Raw genomic sequence first — 20,148 nt, forward strand, 5'->3', positions numbered from 1 at the left:
CCCAATCTTTAATATTTTATAAACAAGTTATACAATGTATTACATTCAATTTTGTATATTAGAAATTAAAACAATTGCCTTCTTTCGGAGGAACTTTTGAAGCTTTCTTAGGACTTAGAAGGAGACTAAAAAGTATGGCAATTACAATGAAATGATTGTATATAGATACTATATACATGTTTGTACATACGTACAAATAAGTTGTATTACAAAAATGTTGAATAAATTGAATAATGTAAATGGCCTGGTAATGATAACGGAAAGATATGTCTACTATATGAAATCTTTGGTATGATGATCATTATTTTAGTCGCTCGTATATATAAGCACATGGTATTAATTTTCAAGAAGAAATGCAAGATCACATTATAAATGATGTGTTAAATAAAATGATTTAAGTGTAAATACACAAATATCATGCTGCTTCTGTGACGATTCACTAGTATAATATTAATTTTATCATAGGTCTGTAATCAAAATATGATTTATAATTTTTTAAGATAGTTATAATGTATAGCATACATTCTTATTTCAGAAGGATATATAACTAATTTTGCAGCTATTATTTTGAACATATTTTTATGCTTATTTTTTCCTTTAGTGCATGTAAGGCACCTCTAACGCTATGAAATAAACTTTTAAGTATAACTTTATATTGTAGTTTAGGGTTCGAGTCGTACACGATTGTTACAGATGGCAGGCAAAACTTTTCTTATATCATCAATGTTCTCAACTTCCATTCTTAGTCTACTGACCTCATCTTCATAATTCTTTACCCACTGTGTTTGCAAATTTTTTGCATCCGTTAAATTACGAATTCTTTGATCTAGACTTGCAGCTACAATTTCCTTTTCAGCTGCAGCTAAACGTTCTTCTAACGGATTTAAATCAGTATTATCTAAAATAAAGAAATTCAAATTATAGATACTAAAATGTTTTAAATAATGAATTTAATCTAAAAAAGGTACAGATGAATTTAAAAAATTTGATACAAAACAATAACTTACCAATTTCCGGTAAATTTTCAAGTTCTTTTATTATTTCAGCTACTTCGGTTAGAGCTTTATCGAGTTGTTGCGATGCTAACGTTACATTAATCTTAGCGAGACTAACTTTATGATTTGCCTAAAAATGATTGAATAACATTGTAATTATATTATCGTATAGTATAGTTATTACAATAAGTGATACGTGCAACTAATTCCTTACTTCGGTTGTAATATTTGTATCTTGCCCACTTCGTTTCTCGTATTCCTTCATCATGGAATCTGTAATATCAACTCTTTGATGTAATTTTTCAGCTTCGTTTCCTACACGAAGTGCTTCTATTTTAGTTTTATTTGCTTCTGTTCTAATAGTGTTCGCTTTTTCACTAGCTTCCTCTGCATGCATCTAATATAAACATATTTCGTTTTCAGCGTATAATAAATTATATTATATATTACATATGGGATTAACTGTACTAACCTGAGCATTTTGTGCTATCTCACGTGCACTTTCGGCTTTATATTCAGAACCATCTAATATTTTTTCAGCTTGTGAAGCTTTCTCCTTGGCATCCATGATTAATGATTCAATATTTTTTATATCTTTTAAAGCATCTTGGGCTTTAACGCGCTCTTTTTCTACTTCAGCATGAAATTCTAAAAATAATATTATAATTGAAAAAGACATCTATTTCTCCCCCTTTAAAGAAAAAATATTATCATTAATAAAAATACTTGATATGATATGTACCACCCAATTTCTGTAATGTTTCCTGAGCTTCTTTTAAAGTCTGATCTCCTCGTTTGACAGCATCATCTACTTTTTCATTTGCTTTATCTAATTCGGCTACAAGTTCGGCAGTAGCCGCTTGCTGATCTTGTACTGACTCTATTAACTCCTCACTCTTTCTTATTTTCTCTACCATTTCATTTATAAGATTTTCGTTTTGATCTAACAACAATTGTGCTTGTTCTTTCAATCGTAATCCCTGTAATGTATTTTATCGTCAATATTTAAATTATTTTCGGTAACAATAATAGTTGTCATAGTTTAAATTTACCTCATTATTTACGTCTTCAACTTGATTTCTCAATTGCTCGATGTCAACAGGTGGAAGTGCTAAGTCGAGAATCAGTAAATCTATTGCTTCTTGCGAAACTGCGGATGATTTAGTGGCTGCTATGCTGGTAAGATTTTTCACCTCGCTCATACGATGCTCTAGTAACTCTAATTTATTTTCTAATCCTCTAATATCATCACTAAATACAAAATAAATTTTTAGAAGAAATACAATACAGATAAGATGATTTCAAAAACCATTAGTATAGATATTGGTAATAATTACGTTATTACCAATATTCTAAGATAAAGTAAATAAGTACATACGTCATGTTAGAATATTTTGCTATAGTTTTTTTTGCGAGACTATAAGCTTCCATTGTTGTATTTCGTGCTTGTTCTGCCAGTGCATGAATCTTTTTCGCTTCATTAACATTTCTGTGAAGTTCGGGCAATATTGATTATGAAGAAATATTAAAGGTTTATAAAATTATATTACTTACAATTCGGCAAAGAGACGCGCGTCTTGCGCGATTGAAGTCATTTGTATATTCTGTTGACCAACTTGATCCGCACGTGATTTCGCTTTTGATAATGCAGTTGCTCCATCTGTGGCTAAATAATCTTCTGTATCCTAAAATTTAATATCTGAGTTGAACATTCAATTTTATAAATTTCATATAATATCATATCAATATTATTCTTACGGTTAATTGAGCATGTATTTTATCAAGCACTTTTTCTGCTTCATCAATGTTCATTAAACCTTCCAAAGTAGTTCTATGTGCATCAAAAGCAGTCAGGTTCACAGTTTGTGCGATTTCTTCAATTTCATTCAGCTGATCACGTAATTCATCAAGTTGTTCCACCAACGTTTTATTTTCATCTAAAATATTTTTTAAATATAGTCTCATTTAAAAAGTATGAATTATTGAATAACTTATACTTACTACCAGATCCTTGTTTGGCAATTTGTAGAAGATTCTTTACTTTATTCTGAACATTTTTCAATTCTTTTTCAAAGTCCGAATCTTTTATAACTGTCGGACTGCTGTTAATCTTTTTGAGTGTATTTCCTAATTCAGCTAAGCGTTCTCTATGGCTATTCACCGCAGCTTGAACAAGATTGTAACAATCAGGACAATCGACGCATCCATTTTGTCTGTTATGTTTGTTCTCTTTACAACGATCACAGCGTCTTCCTTCTACATTGGGGAAGCACTATAATACAGGATTAATTATTCTAATAAATGCATACAAATTAAACTTTCCATTGTATAGTGTAACATTTTATAAACTTACTGGACACTGTCCACTAGCGTCACATTGCAGGTCTTGAGAACCGATATTATCACAATCACAAGGCTTGCATCCTTCTCTACTGAATCCATATTGATAAGAAACACATGCATCACAATGTTGTCCAGTAATACCAGGTCTACATTCACATTGACCAGTAACGGCATTGCAGGTACGATTGTAAGATCCTTCAGCATCGCAATTGCAAGGCGTACATCCCTAAAAAATATGTGATTATTTAACTTAGGCGAACAGTAATTATCATACATTACGAAACGATTAGCCGATTGAAATACCTCTCCACTTAGAATATGATAATATCCTTCTTCACATTTATCACAATTTCGGCCGGTTACATGAGGCTTGCAAGTACAATGACCTGTTAATTGTTCACAAGGTGCTACTCTACCATCGCTGAGTTCGACTGTGCCTGGCGGGAAACATTGGCATAGCTTACATCCATCTTCTTTACGATCAGACAATGCGTCTCCGTAATATCCTGTTAAATGTTATAAACATCGTTATTTATAATTTCAAAAAAGTACATGAAATATATAACAGTTATATTTTACTTACCTGAAAGACATTCTTCACAATGGAAACCAGCTGTATTATTTACACATTTCAAACATTCACCAGTTTCGTGATTGCAATTTCTTACAGCGTTCAAGTCGATATTGTTGTTACAATCGCAAGGCCTGCAAGCTATACCCTTTTCAGGATTTCCGAAGTATCCATCCGAACATGTTTCACATCTAGGTCCTAAAACAAAAAATGATATAAATAATAAAACTATTTAAAGACATTGTAGGACTACTCCATACGTTTGCCACTAGAGGTCCACTGACGCTAATGCTTTCTCGCAATCGGTTGTTCTGACAAGTTTCCGATAAATACGTTTTTCAATACGACTTCTTCTATCCCTGTGTCTAAGGAAGGGCCTGTTAGATTATCTTATTAACAAATCCACTAACAAGCCCGGAACGAAACGCTATTTCCTTTAAAGAGATTATTATTCTTACCTGTTCTACCCAGTGGACATTCAGAACAAATTGGATCAGGATTATTGCCAAGTAATATACAAGGCCCATTGTCAGGACAAGGACATGGTTTACAGTCATCAGGTGTACCCTTTAATGGGTGACCGTAATATCCACGTTTACATAATTCACAATTGCTACCAGCCGTATTATGTTCACAGATACACTGTCCTAAAATAAATCGAAAGATATAAATTCTCAGATTCTAGAATAAATTTCTACATTAATCTTCGTTATAAATTCACTCTAAAAAAAAGTACCAGTTTCAGCTTCACAAATATCTGCATGATTATTGCAATTGCACGGGACACAAAGTGCGAAAGGACCACCATTAGGCGGATCATGATGGAATCCAGGTGCACAGGATTCACAAAATTGGCCTACGTAACCATGCGGACATTGACAATGCTCCACCCAATCAGCGGTTTCGCCTGCAGCTCCACGGAGGGCCGTCTCCAATTTAACATCATCTAAGAATCCTCGACCTGTAGAAAGAAAATTAAATGCATCAGTAAACACAATTTTATCTATAAATCTTAATTAAGATACCTTGATGCGTATAGGTGCCACGAATTTTAATAGCTGTTAAGTTCGATAAAATAGACATGAAAGCTCGAGAGGAAAGGCGAGGTTCCCAACCATAACTAGGATGTTCGTGCAATTTGAAACGATATTCATGTGGCTGAAATAATTTTTTAATAATTAATAAGCCATTGATATGATTCCTTCGCTGTTTTACTTACTGTTACTGAAGGTAAATAATTATTTTGTCCAAAAATTGGTTGTGTAATTTGTTCTCCATTTCCTCCCTCGAGGATTATATCGCGGACAGTGGGTGCTGGACCAGCTTCCCCAATTCTTAGTGTAAATAATAAGTCTTGGTTATAAGATGCACGTTGATCCCCGAGGAATCTATCTGCATTTTTCATCAATAAACAGTATGATATTTATTTGTATAAGTGAAATATAAAGCTTTATTGTGCTTATATTTTCTAAAAATTTTATTCTTTATAGTTCTTATCAAAAAATGCAAAGAGTTTATTATGTATTTGTTTTTACCAGGAGCAATAAAATATGCATTGTCTCTGTCCAATGCCGTGGCATATATCGTTTGAGTAAGAGGATCATAATGAAGTGGTATCGGGTTACCAGCCACGGTAGCTTTCCATCGTTCAGTTCCTCTCACAAACATACTCTCAATTACAACTTTAGAATACCCAGTCGCTGGTCTGCACACTGAGGAATGTCCGTAACAGAAGCATGGTGTACAACCGAATTCATTATCCATTGCAAGATTGAAAAATCCCGGTTTACATCTATTTATAATAAAAACGGTATTATTACTTGGTTTTTTATCTTTATTATACACGTTATGCTGTTAAAAATATTAACGATATAAATTTACTAACACTCGACATCGCTTCCCTTCAACATTTTCTTTGCAGATACAAACACCATTAGTGGGATCACAAGTTGGTGCATTCGCAAGGGAACCGGCTGCGTTACATTCGCAAGAGGTGCAACCGTATGATCCAAAGTTGTAATAATTTGCTGCGCAACGATCACATTTGTCACCTGTTACACCAGGTTTACACTGACATTTTCCTTCGCTGTTACATTGTAAACTTCTCGAACCTGTAAAATGACATCGAATATTTATTCATTTTTTATTTTTAGTAAATATAAAAAGTTTAAATTATTTTAAATATTTTAATCGATTTTTTATAACTTTTTTTAAAATATATTTCAAATCAATTAATAAATAATAAAAAACTGTCAAGATCGGGATGGCGAAGAATGCAACAATTTACCAATTTCGTTGCAGTTACACGCAACGCAATAACTGTCTTCCGGACGCTGATAGAAATTCTCCCTACAATGTTCGCAATTCGCGCCATCACGATTAGCTCGACAATCCAGGCAGTGACCACCGTGACCAGAAGCCTTGTATAGTTCCTTATCGAAGAAACATCTCTCTGAATAACCATTGCAGTTACAAGCTGAAAAATAAGGTCATGATACAGATTAAGATAAAATTTAAACAATAATGAATTGCTTGTATATGTGTAATAATAAATAATGATAGATTAATATAATGATAAGTAATATTATAAAAAATAATTTTGATAGTGTATTATTTGTTTTAATATGAATAATAACATTATCTAGATATTTACTGGATCCCGAATACCACGGAAGAATCCCGTCCCACCGTGATGAAGTACTAATCATCACATTCACAAGTAATAAACATCCGATTAATCTCATTTTAGACGACCAGTTCATTACACAATTTATAAACAAAGAAAAAACGAATAATTTTTCATAATTATTACCACTCTTCATCAAAATTTGGAATTCATTTTGAGAATTAAAAATTGAATAAATGTTCTTATATATTTTTAGTAAATGATCCGCAAAAATATAAAATATATAAAAAATTGTTTAACTTGGTACAACATAGTTGCAATAAGTTATAATATATACATGTTTAAACATTGACAAATATAAATTTTTTTAACAATAAACACTGTTTGTTTACATTGATTCTTCTATAAGAAATCGTTTACTATAATTACTAATGACATTTAACGATGCAATTTAATGACGTTTTGTTAATAATAAGTAATATATTTGATTGCACTGAATAAAATCAAGACCATCTTGATTTCTTGTTTGAAAAATTCGCGTCAATACACGATCTAATCAACGCGATGTAATAAATATCTGCTTGTATCGTAGTATCTTGAGCACTGAGCCCGCGATCTACAGAAAAGCTGCATTGTGTGCTCCTGTATTGCTAACAGTCCCCACTTCAGAACAAGCAATGAACGTAAAAGGTAAAGCTGGTTAGGTAATGCCAACGTGATCGTGAACGCGAACTCTCTTCGACTGCTTGAAAAGGTGATACTCGCAATACCGAAGAAATTGTTCTCCCTTGTATAAAATACCTTCATATTCGGTATAACAATATATGCCAATATATTAGATTTATAGCACGCTATTCTATGTCGATCTGTGTTACAAACAAATAAATAATTATCAGTGATATCAATATTAGAGCTAATACGAGATATATCTATATCATAGAAAAATTAAAAAAATGTAACAACAATAGAAGTTCTATTTGTTAATTTTATGTTTTGTTGACTTTTTTCAATAAACTGATACACTTAATAAAAATCTTTTTTTTTCTTATTATCATCTTTCGTAATAAGCAAATGCTTCTTTTATTAATGAGATGACATTGACATTGACAACATATGAATTCTCTTATTACGTACGTTTACTAGATTCTAATAAGAGATAAGAAAATGGAGCATAATAACAGATTTAAATAGAAACTAAATAATAATACGATTATCATTTATAACAATCGTATTATCGTACGAGTATGTTCTAGTCACCGAATATAGTACCTGAAAACCCCCCGTTTGAAGAGCAGGTTTGTCAAGGCCCACCTACACACTGGCCAGGATACTGACCCTTTATTGAAGATATTCTCTTTTCATTTATACCCATGATATGCGAGTGTGCGTGTGTATGTGTGAATAGTTACACACATGTATCTTCTTACTTTCTGCTAATTCATTTCTTAAGGATACTTCGCAAAATTACGTTATATAAAGCTATTCTAATACATACGTTTACATTCGTGCGCATCTTTAGTAGTGGCACGTCCCCACGGTGCATCATTATAAAAGGGCAAACACTCATTGCAATCTGGGCCAGCAGTATTATGCTCGCATCTGTAAATAATTAAATTTTGTCTCCTTCAAATTTGTAGTTGAAAATCATAATATACATATAATAGGTGGAGGAAATTAATGAAAAGACTGACGTAAAGCCGCATTTGAATATTTTCTTCAAATCTTAGGTATATGAAACGACACGAAAACTTTTTTATTTTCCATATATGTACGCATTTCCCAATTATTGAGCGAAAATTTACAAAATTACGAAGACGTTTTCCGTGATATTTTATATCCCAGATATTATTGATATTTAATCATCTTTAACGAGTAATAGTATATTGCAAGAATATGTATCTCCATACATTATCTTACCTACATACTCTGCGAGTTTTTCCATCCACGCTGGTACTGTTTACGCATTCTCCAGCGTGGCCGTTGCAAGCGCAACGTGCTCCAACGGCGACGTCAGCGATCGCATAGTAGTAGGACTTTAATACATGATCATCGCCAAAAACTTCGTCTCCAAAAGTGTTTAATCTATCCAGAGTGATCCTCAAATCCGTTGCTTGTACCCATTCCTTAAAACGAGGATAGCGTTCGTCATTTACTCATTCTAAGATGTATTATTTATAAATCATTTTGTTATATAGATTTATCTAAATCAAAAGTGAAATCTTTATATGATCCTTATTAAGCAGAGTCACTGTTAATAAAGAAACGCGATTTCAGCGAGGAATTATGAAATGATAAAATGAAAAGTGTACCTGCAATGCTGGATTAGTTTCGAAATTATATGCCGAAGGTCGACCTTCTAGAGTGGAAAATGCAACAGTACCCTTGGTCAAAGGCGATATATCGGAATAGTCGGAAGTACACAATACTCTGGTATCATCTCCCCGTACAGTTTCCTTTAAATCTGGCAAGTCATATGTATCTCTGCAGGTCGCAGAATAGAATTGGAAAGGTTCCCATGGCGACTTTTCGTTCTTCCTCTTATAAATACCCCAACTTTCTGGACGCGGCGACTCGAAAAGTGCTCTAACGTAAGTTATATCGAACGTTTTGCCTATAATTATTTAAAAACACTACATATGAGAAAACAAGGAGAAATGTAAAATATAGACACATAAATATTTATTATTATCATTATTAGTAGTACATAATATCAATATCATATAATAAATATTTTTATATATATATATATAATAATTAAATATTTTTTTGAAAAACGTGTTTTCAACTATTTGAATGATTGTTTGAACGATATTGAAATTATTACGAAATAAAGGGATTCTACGCCACTGTAATTCTTCACTGTAAAGCCAGCGGGGTGCAAGTGGCTGATTCTTTCCTAAATGAACACGTGGTACACAGACAGAGATTCTATGTTCTTCACGTGTTTAAGGAACTTCCACTATTATCCGGATTCTCGAGACATGCTGTTAAAATTAGTTCACGCGCGTATGGTAAAACTATTTCATGATAAGGATCGTTTCAAAATATATAACACTATCAATTTTCAATAGAGGAAAATGTCGTAGTGTTGTAGAAGTACGAAAAGGTATCTTCTAGCGGCATGTACAATTAACAAATGTTGAAGACGCAACGTTAGCATTTTACTTTTACAAAAGTTTGTATATTGTTATCTCTAACTTTAACAATAAATATTTAAATAATGCGTTCCCTGTTTACACGAGAAAATAACTTCAATTTCGCGTTAAATTTCGATAGCAACTTTCACAACTATTTTTAAAGAAAATTTATAAAATATCATAACGGTAAGTAAGTAAAGAGAAAAGCTTACAAAATAAAATATTAATACAGGAATGAAGGCTCGCTTACATGTATATTTCTCCATCAGTTCGTGGTTGCGAGAATTATCTCATCACACACGCATCCTCATAGATAAGGATGTGAAATAAAAAAAGATTAAAAAGGGAGAAATAGAGAGCTACAATCATTGAGGACGTGTTAAAAGTTCATCGCAAATACCGATGAATGAACTGCCTTCCTCTATCTATAGTGTAAGATTCATCGACATTATCTACTATAATTCCGCCACGAATGGTCTCAATTAAAGCGATCCAAACCACAGCCACGTTTGAATTAAACCACAATACTTGATACATCGCGGGCAAATTTTAATACGCTGAAACGAACGTTTTATTACCATATCATACATAATGAAACTCATTTATTTTGAACTCCATTTATTGGGAAAAATTTGTTGGTTAATGGCCGTCCACACGAAGTCCTGAATTTATTTATCTGAGCGTAAATTTCCATTATACGAACGGAAAATCATAAATTGTGGAGAAAGCCAGTGTATTCTTATTATATATATGAATATATATGGGTAGTTTCGCAGAATTTAGATAAATAGAGCTCTACTATAATTAATGTAGCATCTAGTATGGCATACCTAAATGTAGTGTGAGATTAACTTGATTTGGATATTCGATACCCTCGAACATTGTTTCTGACTGCCACCAAGTTGCATTGTCGTTATTGTCGTGATCGGTAAGGTATAAAGCCTGATGATCTCCGTACTGACATATCTCGCAAGATTTCTTTTGGACCCCAGTCTGTTTACAAAATTCTGTTGGCCGATCTTGACCACACGTGTTCGTTGCTTCCATAAGTACGTTAAATGCCGCATTCTCAAAAGGTGGTATACACCTCTATAACACATTGCATTTAAAATCATTTCAAAATCAGTTTAAAAGAACCGCAAATTTTTATCGAAACATTAACAAAATTTTCTTTCTTTTATAATTTATATCTTTTTTTACTGCATAGGTTTCTTATCCTCATGTTCCCAAAAATAAAATTTCGACATTTTTTTCCTGGAAAAGAAATTTCAAATTTTTTTCTTGAAAAAGAATTTTTGAATTTCTTAATGTTCTAATTCTAATTGCTAATATACTATAGTAGCTCACACAAATGTTGCAAGGCCACCTAGGATGCTAATATTCACATTTCCGTCCCAAGTCGTTCCTACAAAATTATATTTCCTACAGAATTCTTGCAAGGATATATTATCGAAAGAATCTTACTACGTAAATATTGAATTTTAACACCTCTAACAACAAATACAATAGGATGACGTAGAAAATAGGATGAAATATACAGAATTAGTATTTTAGAACTTTTCCGTTCCTTAATACTTAGAGGGTTTATTTAGTTTTATCTCTCCGGCTATCACCGAAAGTTGATGTAACTTCGAACCTTCACTGTGATAACCTAATGTAGTAATATCGAAAAAAGAAACCGAAATTCTGATGACTAAGAATAAACAGCAGACTGCTCGTATTTATGTTCCTGGAGTAGTATAACTATGGAGAGTGATAAACGCTTACAAAAGAAATCTCGAAAAATTCAGATCACTATATTGTATGGAACATATAAAAATGCATTATAAATTAACTATTTAACTATATTTATTTAATACTATTTAAGTATACTATTTAAGTATATAAGAATCGAATATAACGTCATTTAACGTGTATTGCAAATTATTTTTGTTTTACATCAAAATTTTTCAAAATTATGTTTGACAATCATAAAGTTTAATAAAAAATTTATATACACTGTCGGTTTTATTTCACAAATATAATAAATAATATATTAACAAAAGGAGCACGAACCTGTGGTTTTCCACTGTCATCGTAGCATTTATCTTCGTCTCGATATTTTGGAAATCCACGGTATAAGTCGTCTGAGGGGTCAGGTTCTGCAAATACTGCCACCAAGAGGATTGGAATTAACATTAACATCTTCTTATGTCTTCCTCTAGTCATGTTTGAACCTTTTTCGATGAGTCTTCTTTGTCGTAATTTCGATCCACTTTTATTCGGCAGAGGTAAATCCGTCAAATTCCCACTTTTTTGAATTTTTTTGAAGATTAGAGCGAGCACTGATTTTCGATCGGGCCCATCGACAAGGACACCCCCAACAATAATTTTTTATTTTTTACTGTTGAGACCGCATTCCGCGAATCGCCTCTTATCTACCTAATGTTCATTAATCTTTGCATTAGCTCTCGGAGTCGTTATTCGTTCTCAGTATATTGAACTTGATATAAAAAAAGTTATATATAACTTTTATAAGTTAAAGACTATTATCATATTTATAATTTATATTTTTAAATTATGAAATTTTAATAATTAAATTTTTATAATTTAAGTAAGATATTCTATATCCTATATTCTATTCTATATTTATACATTTTTCTATTAAAAATGAACTAAATAAAAACTTAAATAGATAAATAAAAACTTAAAAAGAACGGTGAATAGAAATCGCTCAACATAAAATTACCACGTAAAATAAAGACGTTATTAAAATTGTGTACGACAATTTCATAGACTATAATATAAGTAATAAAATCGTCTAAACAATTTTTAATTCAAATTAAAATACTTCTATAATATCACACAGGTGGCGTCTGTTTGAATAAAATCGAACACCACTTTTCACTTTTTTCAAAAATCTTAAAAATTAAAATATTATATTTAACGATACTTCGTTTTAAAAATCTAGGAGATAAATATGCATATATTCTCTACGAATACAAGTTTCAGATCATGAATCATGAACCGCAATTTGAATAAACACTTATAAAGTCATAATTTAAAAAGTTAAATTGTCGTTTCATACATTTGCACAATTCTATTAAGTATAAAAGTAAAACTTTAACAAAAAAAAAATTATCTGTCTTTAATAATCTTTTACTAAAGTAGCAGTAAAATTTCGACATTCACAATCGTATAAATCACAAATTTGCCGCGAAGTGTTCACTAGTACTTTGGTCAACAGAATTCACACAAGCATCGCGAATTTTGAAAACAGAGAAATGAATTCTTATTCTAACCTCTTCGACCGACGGAGAATTGGAAAACCATGAAGAAAGCCTCTCTTCATGCAACAGCTTAGTGAGAAACTGAACGGGAGGGAGTCCGTGAGTGAGGCTGTGGGAAGTCGAATGTGCGGATGCCAATGTTTGTGGTGGTGACGTGCCGCCACTCCTGGTAGAAAGTGTAGGCCAAGAGAAATGTAACGACCAAATCGTTAGGGTTACATTTCGCATTTTATTATTACTAATATTGTATGCAAATATACAATAACAAATAAGGCAATAACATCTTTCTAGATTTTAATTTTTGAATAAGAAAAGTTCGTTTAAGAATTTGAAAAATTATATTCTCTTTATATATATATATATATATATATATATATATATATATATATATATATATATGTTAATTTAGAATGTTTGGTTAAGAATATGATTTATAAGAGATTTTTATTTTTGTTAGTTGAAGTGAAAATTAGAGATTATTTGTTAGAGCTCGTGACCAGTATATCTTGCTAGAACGGAAGTGAAAAAGAGATTACTCAGGAAATGATGACTTCTTTCTACTATTATCAATATTGTACTATAATATACTTCAATTTGTTGTTTTCAATTTCTTTAAATAGGATATGTGGAAAAGTAGACTTTTATTAAAAACATTATTATAAAAATTTGTAAATAATATTGTGTTAATGAGAATGAATGATTGAGGATAACAATAAAAAGAGACGAATACTAAATTTATAACAAATACGATGTGTATTGACAAACTGTTTTATGTATAAAAAAATTGTACAATATTTATAATTCGATGTTTATCACTTAGAAAATACCGACAATTTAGACTATTATCTTTTTACCAGGAAATGGGAAGTGATAACGCAAGTCCACCCATGCGTTTATATAGTTTTTTAATCAGTAATCGTTTCACTGTCATTAATGTGATTTGATTCGCAATTGATAAAATGTTCAGTTAATTTATAAATGAATACAAGCATGTAAGTTTAGTATGTTGGATGAAAATAATAAAAAACTGTAGGAGCAATAGAAAATTATATTTGTATAAAAATATAAATGTATGATAAGATATGTTTTTTCTTTAAGACAGTCTTTTACTACATTTATTAGTAGTGATACTAGCATATTATTAAATGTCGCTGAGTTCAAGTAGTATGAAGAGGTACATGAGTTATTATTAACATTTATATATACATAAAACAAAATTATATGTATGTATGGCATTAGTTATCATCTGAATTATATTTCCATAACTGCTATTATGATCTTACATGTTCATTGAGTATAACTTAAACATACGTTATATTCATAAAAAATTATATTATGTATATAAGCGTATGAGATATTCCTCGATTTTATCTTATAATCTAACAATAAACGCTCTCATATTTGTGAAATACGATATGGAAAATTCTATTCCTAACAGTCAATTTCTTCAACATGAAATAGACATATTAATAATATTTATCAACGTTATTATTTGTTTCATCATAGACAAATGTGTCTTCTTTTGATGAAATAACGTCTAAATTTTTTGATGATTAAAATATTATTTTCAAATTCATTTCGTTAAATCGCGTACACTACATGTTCCCATCTAAAAGTGTAGAAAGGTGTACTCTCAAATCTCGAAGATTTCTAAACACGTCCTCCGCAGGGATTTCTTTTTGGTTCCCATCATTATCATGTTGAATAAGAATTGCATTCCATTTTGCGTCTTTAGCACCAATGTAGTCATTATTGACAGAATCGCCAATATGTATCGCTTGTTGGGGACTTATGTCGATACTATGTCGTTTCTTTGTTAACCTGAGCGCCTCGTCAAATATCAAAGTATCTGGTTTCTCCACGCCGAAATCGTAGGATGTTAAGACAAAAGAAAAATAAGAACGTATCCTTGTATCCTCGAGTATCGCTTCCAATCTCTCATCGAAATTCGATATTACTCCCAAAATCAGTTCTTTTTTTCTAAGATAGTCCAGTAACTCGATAGTGCCTGGGTACTTGTGCCAGCACATACTCGTGCCATAGCATCTTATCAAACTGTTAGCAACCTATGGGTCATAACGATAAAAAGGGTCATCGATAGTAGGTATGAGTTTAGGTTAAATTCTTTCGGTAACCATTTTTCTCTTTATTTTTGATAGTACTTCCTTCATCTTATAATATATATATATTTTTATTAATCACGGAAATCCAAAACTGAAGTTAATGAGAATAAAAATATATTCCTTAGATATAAAATTAATAATAAAATAAGATAATAATGAAATATAGATGATTTGTATTCATTTAAAAGGTTCAATCTTTTTAAACGGTTTTTAAATTTAATTCATCCTTAAAAGTATTAATTTCATTTATAATAAATAACACCTATAAGCCATATCTAGATATGATTAATACTTTCACAGAATATAAATATGTATATAAATGATCGTTTGTTAAAAATTAAATGTGAAAAAATCAAATAAAATATTTGTTTTATTCGTTTCATAGTAAAATATAAATTTCCGACATCGTGATGATTTTTATCACCTTATCTAAAGTAGCATCCGAAATGTATTTATGTTGATCCTTAAAAACACTATGAACTAGTTGCCTCCACCAATTTTCCCATCCGATGCCTGTGTGTTTCCCATAAACAGGATGTTCTAGACTAAGCCTATGAAAGCTGTTTTTGAAGCTTCGCGCCAATTTGCGTCGATCAAGTGGCAAGCCGTGCTGAGAACCAATTTCGACGTAATCCTCCAATTTCGTCATCAGCAACGTACCAGTGACATCGAAGGTTATTAATCGCGGTCGGATGATCTTTATCATTTTAAAATTTTATCTATAAAGGGAGATACACCAAATATCTAGCACATTGCTCCTGTGACAACAGTATGCAACCAAAAAAATAAACACTTGTTTCATGTCACGAACAGTACTACCAATCTCAACTTCGCGTAACAGAACTTTTTTAACATTTCCAACGCCACCGGAAGTTAACAATAAAGTTTTTGGAATTTACATATTTTTAATGTATTTAACGTATGAAAACATTATTTTGATATTACTTCGAACGATCTGATCTTTTTATATGCATTTTGTATGTATTGCTTTATTGTAATATGTTGAATAATTATAGCTCTACATTATATTATGTGATATTTAAAAATCTATTTATATCATAAAAACTTAAATTTTATATATAATTATGTAAAGAAATTATATCATAGTAGCATTTTGTTTGTAATATTATAGTTATAAAATATTGATAAATTCTTATTCATGAAATTTATAAAAATGGTTTGACAAAAATTGTAAGTTATTTAAAAAGTAAGTTGAAAATATACTCACGTATGAAACAACAATATCGTGAAGAAACACAAACTGTACAGTAAGGGCATTAACAATGCTCATGTACCTCGTGCAGAAACCAGAATAGGTATGACGACTATTCTCACGCCGTTTATCCGTTAACACGTGACATATTCCTGAAGGAAACGTGATACGGATAATATGCACCTATGATATATTTCTACCATAAATTTTAGATTAAAATTAAGTGAAATTAGAATAATTTTAATATATTATAATATCCTTTCGAATCATTAGAATAGTGTATACGTGTACATGCACTTGTAGTAATCATTTTTGTATAATATTTATAGTGTTTATGCTTTAAAACACGGTCATACAAATAGGTCTAGACCCTCGCTAGAAAACCCCGTCCATCTCTTAAATCGAAAAAGGTCTCGTTTTGCGTACAGACAGAGATGAGTAGAGTGTCTCTGTCTCTGTCTGAGATATTCATAGCATGCCACGCGCAGAACGAGATTTCTTGTCTTCCATGTTGGTATTTCACGACTCAATTTTTCAACAATTCCTTCTATGTTTTCGGTATATGAATGTCAAGACCTGTTTGTATGACCCTGCTAAAAGATGACTATTATACTAAAGCTATTATATTTGTTTTGAATACTTAATAACTGGAATACTTGAGTAATTGAATAATTATAATTTGCTAAAACAAAGGTAATTTCGAAAGGCAAATTTCGAAGTATATAATAGGTATACAGAAATTATACAGAAATTGGCAGATTTGTATAAACCGCGATGTTAATTCTTTAATGCTTAAATTTTTTTGTATGATATATTTCATATTTTCTGCTTTTGTGACCGAGTATGGAATAGAAAAAATATTTTTACTGGAATAGGGAGGCTTACATACCTGATTGTGCAAAAGAATATAAGAGTATAACAATTAATAATAGCTAAAACAATAACAAAAATAATAAAAACAAAATAAGATTCAAAGTTGTCGGAAAGAAATAGCTATATAGAAAAGAAATTCCCGATCGCTGTCTGATTAAAGACTAAAAGAATAGATGCGAGAAGCTAGCACAAAAAGCTGCTAAAATTATCATCGTTTATTCACCAAATATACAACACACAGCGTTAGGAAGGCAATATATATATATTCTTAACATAAAATATCATACTTAAAGTCATAGATATCATTGGACAAAGAAAACAAGCTGCCAGAAAACGAATGTATAATAAATTTGGCGTACTAATGTATTAATGTCAGTATTAATAAATTAAACTGATAGAACTTATAAATTATCTAAATTTTATCGAAAATGCATATTTTATACGATGCAATGATTCATGAAAAGTTGTATAAATTTTATATATAATATTTTAATCAATATTTAACAATTGGAATAAGTACATAATACTTCTCGCGTGATTTTGTTTATCACGCAATAGATAAAAATGTTCATTTAGTATGCAATGTACACAAGCATTATTTTATAAGATGCATGTAAATATATTATATATATATATATATATCAGATCGTAGATATAACGTAAAAAACTTCCATTATTTCTATGTACAGTTTTACGTATTTATGTATTATGACGTGTAAAGATATATATAAATTACAAAACATTATTATTTAATATCTCTAAGGGTAATGACAATAATATGTGCTCCTTATATTCTCTATTGGTACGTATGGAAAATTGTAAGATCTTATTGCGGTCACTTACAGTTATTTTGTATCGGGAAAAGAAATATCCGGGGGAAGTTTGGCCATTTAACGATCTTTACGCTAATAAAATCTAATTATTGCGCGCGTATAGTTTTTTAGTCGCCCTATCATATACACATTTGTTTGGCTTTGATTCCGTGATTTAAAAACTTACTTTTTATCACTCTAATTACGCGAAAATTATGAAAATATCCCATTAGTATTGCTAATTGGTTCGTATAAAAAATAAAAAGTTAATGATTTAAGAATGATGTCTTAGAACTTAAGAAGAATGGTTTAGAACTTAATTCGTAGAGCAGGGTTTCTCAAACTCTCTGGTACCGCACCTAACGTCATGAATATTTACGTATGCATTTGTTCGATTAAATTTTGTTTCTGCTCCTTTGTATTTTGCTTCAAATTAGAAATTTTTGTCCTTATATTTTTCTTTTTTTTTTTTTTATTATTAAGTAAGACACGAATACAAAGAATTTCTACAAAAAACTATCAATATGGATTCATATATAATATTTTGAGTAAGCATTTTGCACTTTCATTCGATATTCAATTTTTGTTTCTTTCCTAAAACTCTCTTGGTCTTAAGGAAATATATTTTTTACCACAGCGATTTAATTGCACTTTTACAATTTTCATTTTCTTTTCTTTGTAAATATGTACGATAAGGTACAGAACTTCATAATTTTTTCAGTCAAATATATTTTAATTCTATAAGCTTATTCTACATAGAAACATTTCATGGAGGGTTGAAAAAGCTGCTCGATTTAATCTCTCAAGATCACCGTCCAGTAAAATACTTGTGACATTCAAATGCAAAATGCTTCGATATCTTAATCTTCTACTTTTTACGAGTTCTCAGTTTTCAATCATGTTTTACAAACTTTATACTCGTTCGATCTATTTTTGAGAATCCCCGCAATAGCGAACTCTCAGTTACAATCGTTCGAACAGCTTGCTGATGCATTTTATAAAAAAACAGTTTAAATACGTCGTACTGACTAATCATCACAGCGTAACAGTAAAGACGTAAATAATAGTAGTAGTAATAATAGTAATAATAGTAATAATAGTAGTAGTAGTAGTAGTAATAATAATAATAATAATAATTATAATTATAATAATATTCCTTTTTCGTATATCCGTATAAACCAAAAACATAAAAGTAAGAGATACATTTTTTAATATATTGCGCATCTCTTTTAAGTATGTTCTATATTTATATATATATATATACGATTTATATTATTTATTTATCTATCAAAATTTGGTATCTCACAGACTTTTCTATATGCGTATATGTATATAATATATATGTAATAGAAGTACATATCATTTTTGTTTTTCCTCCTTGATATTGATATAATACAAATTCATTGATTCACGATTGGTGTTGATTTGTCGAGTTTGCTTTGCTCTTTCTAACGTCACGTCGACGACACATATTGTAAAAAATAAAAAAGAAATAAAGAAGGATATGCAATACGTATAAATACAATCTGTATTCAAGCTATAAATTTTTCTACAAAAAAAAAAAAAAAAGAAAAGAAAGAGGAATCAATCAAGATAAAATATAATTATGTGTGCGTTGGACTACGTTAAGAATCACCATGACAATTTCATGGTGTACAATCGTTATCAGTTTACAATTTGCATGACTGATGGATTCCTTAAAAGTAAAATCGTTTTATTACAAAGTTGTACATAGCGAAAGGTGGTATACTTTGCTTTTTTTTCAATCGTAATAATCGACCGTCCCATTAGTTGCGCTGTGTTTTAAAAGGAAACAAACCATGGGATAATCGACCAACGATTTAATACTTCCATGATCATTGTACAATGATTGGAATTGGACATGTTAGTCTAAAATTAATATATATATATATATACATATACATATATATATAAATATATATATATATGTATATATATGTATGTATGTACAAATGTTCCATACCGTATGTATATAATAATCATTGCGATAACGAGATATATTTGTTGCGGCAGTCATCGTTTCTTATTATTATCATTAGAATTTCATTAATAATATATGCTCGAATAGTACAATATATTCTCGCCTATCTCTAATAGTTGTATGTAAATAAAAGTTATCTTCTAAATACATCGATCAGTCTCACAATCGTTATATCTTTAATAAA

General features: G+C 30.5%; 2 protein-coding genes across 3 annotated transcripts; both read right to left on the reverse strand.

Moving 5' to 3' along the window:
- Positions 1-141: 141 nt before the first annotated feature.
- Positions 142-17,312, reverse strand: LOC117242116 (laminin subunit gamma-1). Of its 2 annotated transcripts, XM_033508526.1 has the most exons (28): positions 17,167-17,312; positions 16,293-16,429; positions 12,954-13,107; positions 11,728-12,093; positions 10,503-10,761; positions 8,845-9,146; positions 8,453-8,658; positions 8,031-8,134; positions 6,197-6,385; positions 5,795-6,020; positions 5,445-5,701; positions 5,129-5,301; positions 4,935-5,067; positions 4,646-4,870; positions 4,368-4,556; positions 3,922-4,107; positions 3,642-3,844; positions 3,349-3,564; positions 2,997-3,267; positions 2,754-2,932; positions 2,550-2,680; positions 2,374-2,484; positions 2,048-2,246; positions 1,738-1,975; positions 1,468-1,643; positions 1,210-1,392; positions 1,008-1,125; positions 142-898 (listed from the first exon to the last, which is right to left on the reverse strand). In XM_033508526.1, exons 4-28 carry the CDS (start codon positions 11,878-11,880, stop codon positions 663-665), a joined length of 4,863 nt encoding a protein of 1,620 aa, XP_033364417.1. In that variant the 5' UTR covers positions 11,881-12,093; positions 12,954-13,107; positions 16,293-16,429; positions 17,167-17,312; the 3' UTR covers positions 142-662. The 2 variants fall into 2 exon arrangements, with proteins under 2 accessions (XP_033364417.1, XP_033364418.1); XM_033508527.1 differs by lacking the exons at positions 8,031-8,134; positions 8,453-8,658; positions 8,845-9,146; ... (3 more) ...; positions 16,293-16,429; positions 17,167-17,312 and adding an exon at positions 6,563-6,756.
- Positions 13,672-15,999, reverse strand: LOC117242125 (rhythmically expressed gene 2 protein-like). The gene is made up of 2 exons (XM_033508547.1): positions 15,489-15,999; positions 13,672-15,007 (listed from the first exon to the last, which is right to left on the reverse strand). Exons 1-2 carry the CDS (start codon positions 15,768-15,770, stop codon positions 14,537-14,539), a joined length of 753 nt encoding a protein of 250 aa, XP_033364438.1. The 5' UTR covers positions 15,771-15,999; the 3' UTR covers positions 13,672-14,536.
- Positions 17,313-20,148: the final 2,836 nt, after the last annotated feature.

This window comes from Bombus vosnesenskii, unplaced genomic scaffold (genome assembly GCF_011952255.1).
Source record: "Bombus vosnesenskii isolate JDL3184/JDL3185 unplaced genomic scaffold, Bvos_JDL3184-5_v1.1 scf7180000016263, whole genome shotgun sequence".
Classification (NCBI taxonomy): domain Eukaryota; kingdom Metazoa; phylum Arthropoda; class Insecta; order Hymenoptera; family Apidae; genus Bombus; species Bombus vosnesenskii.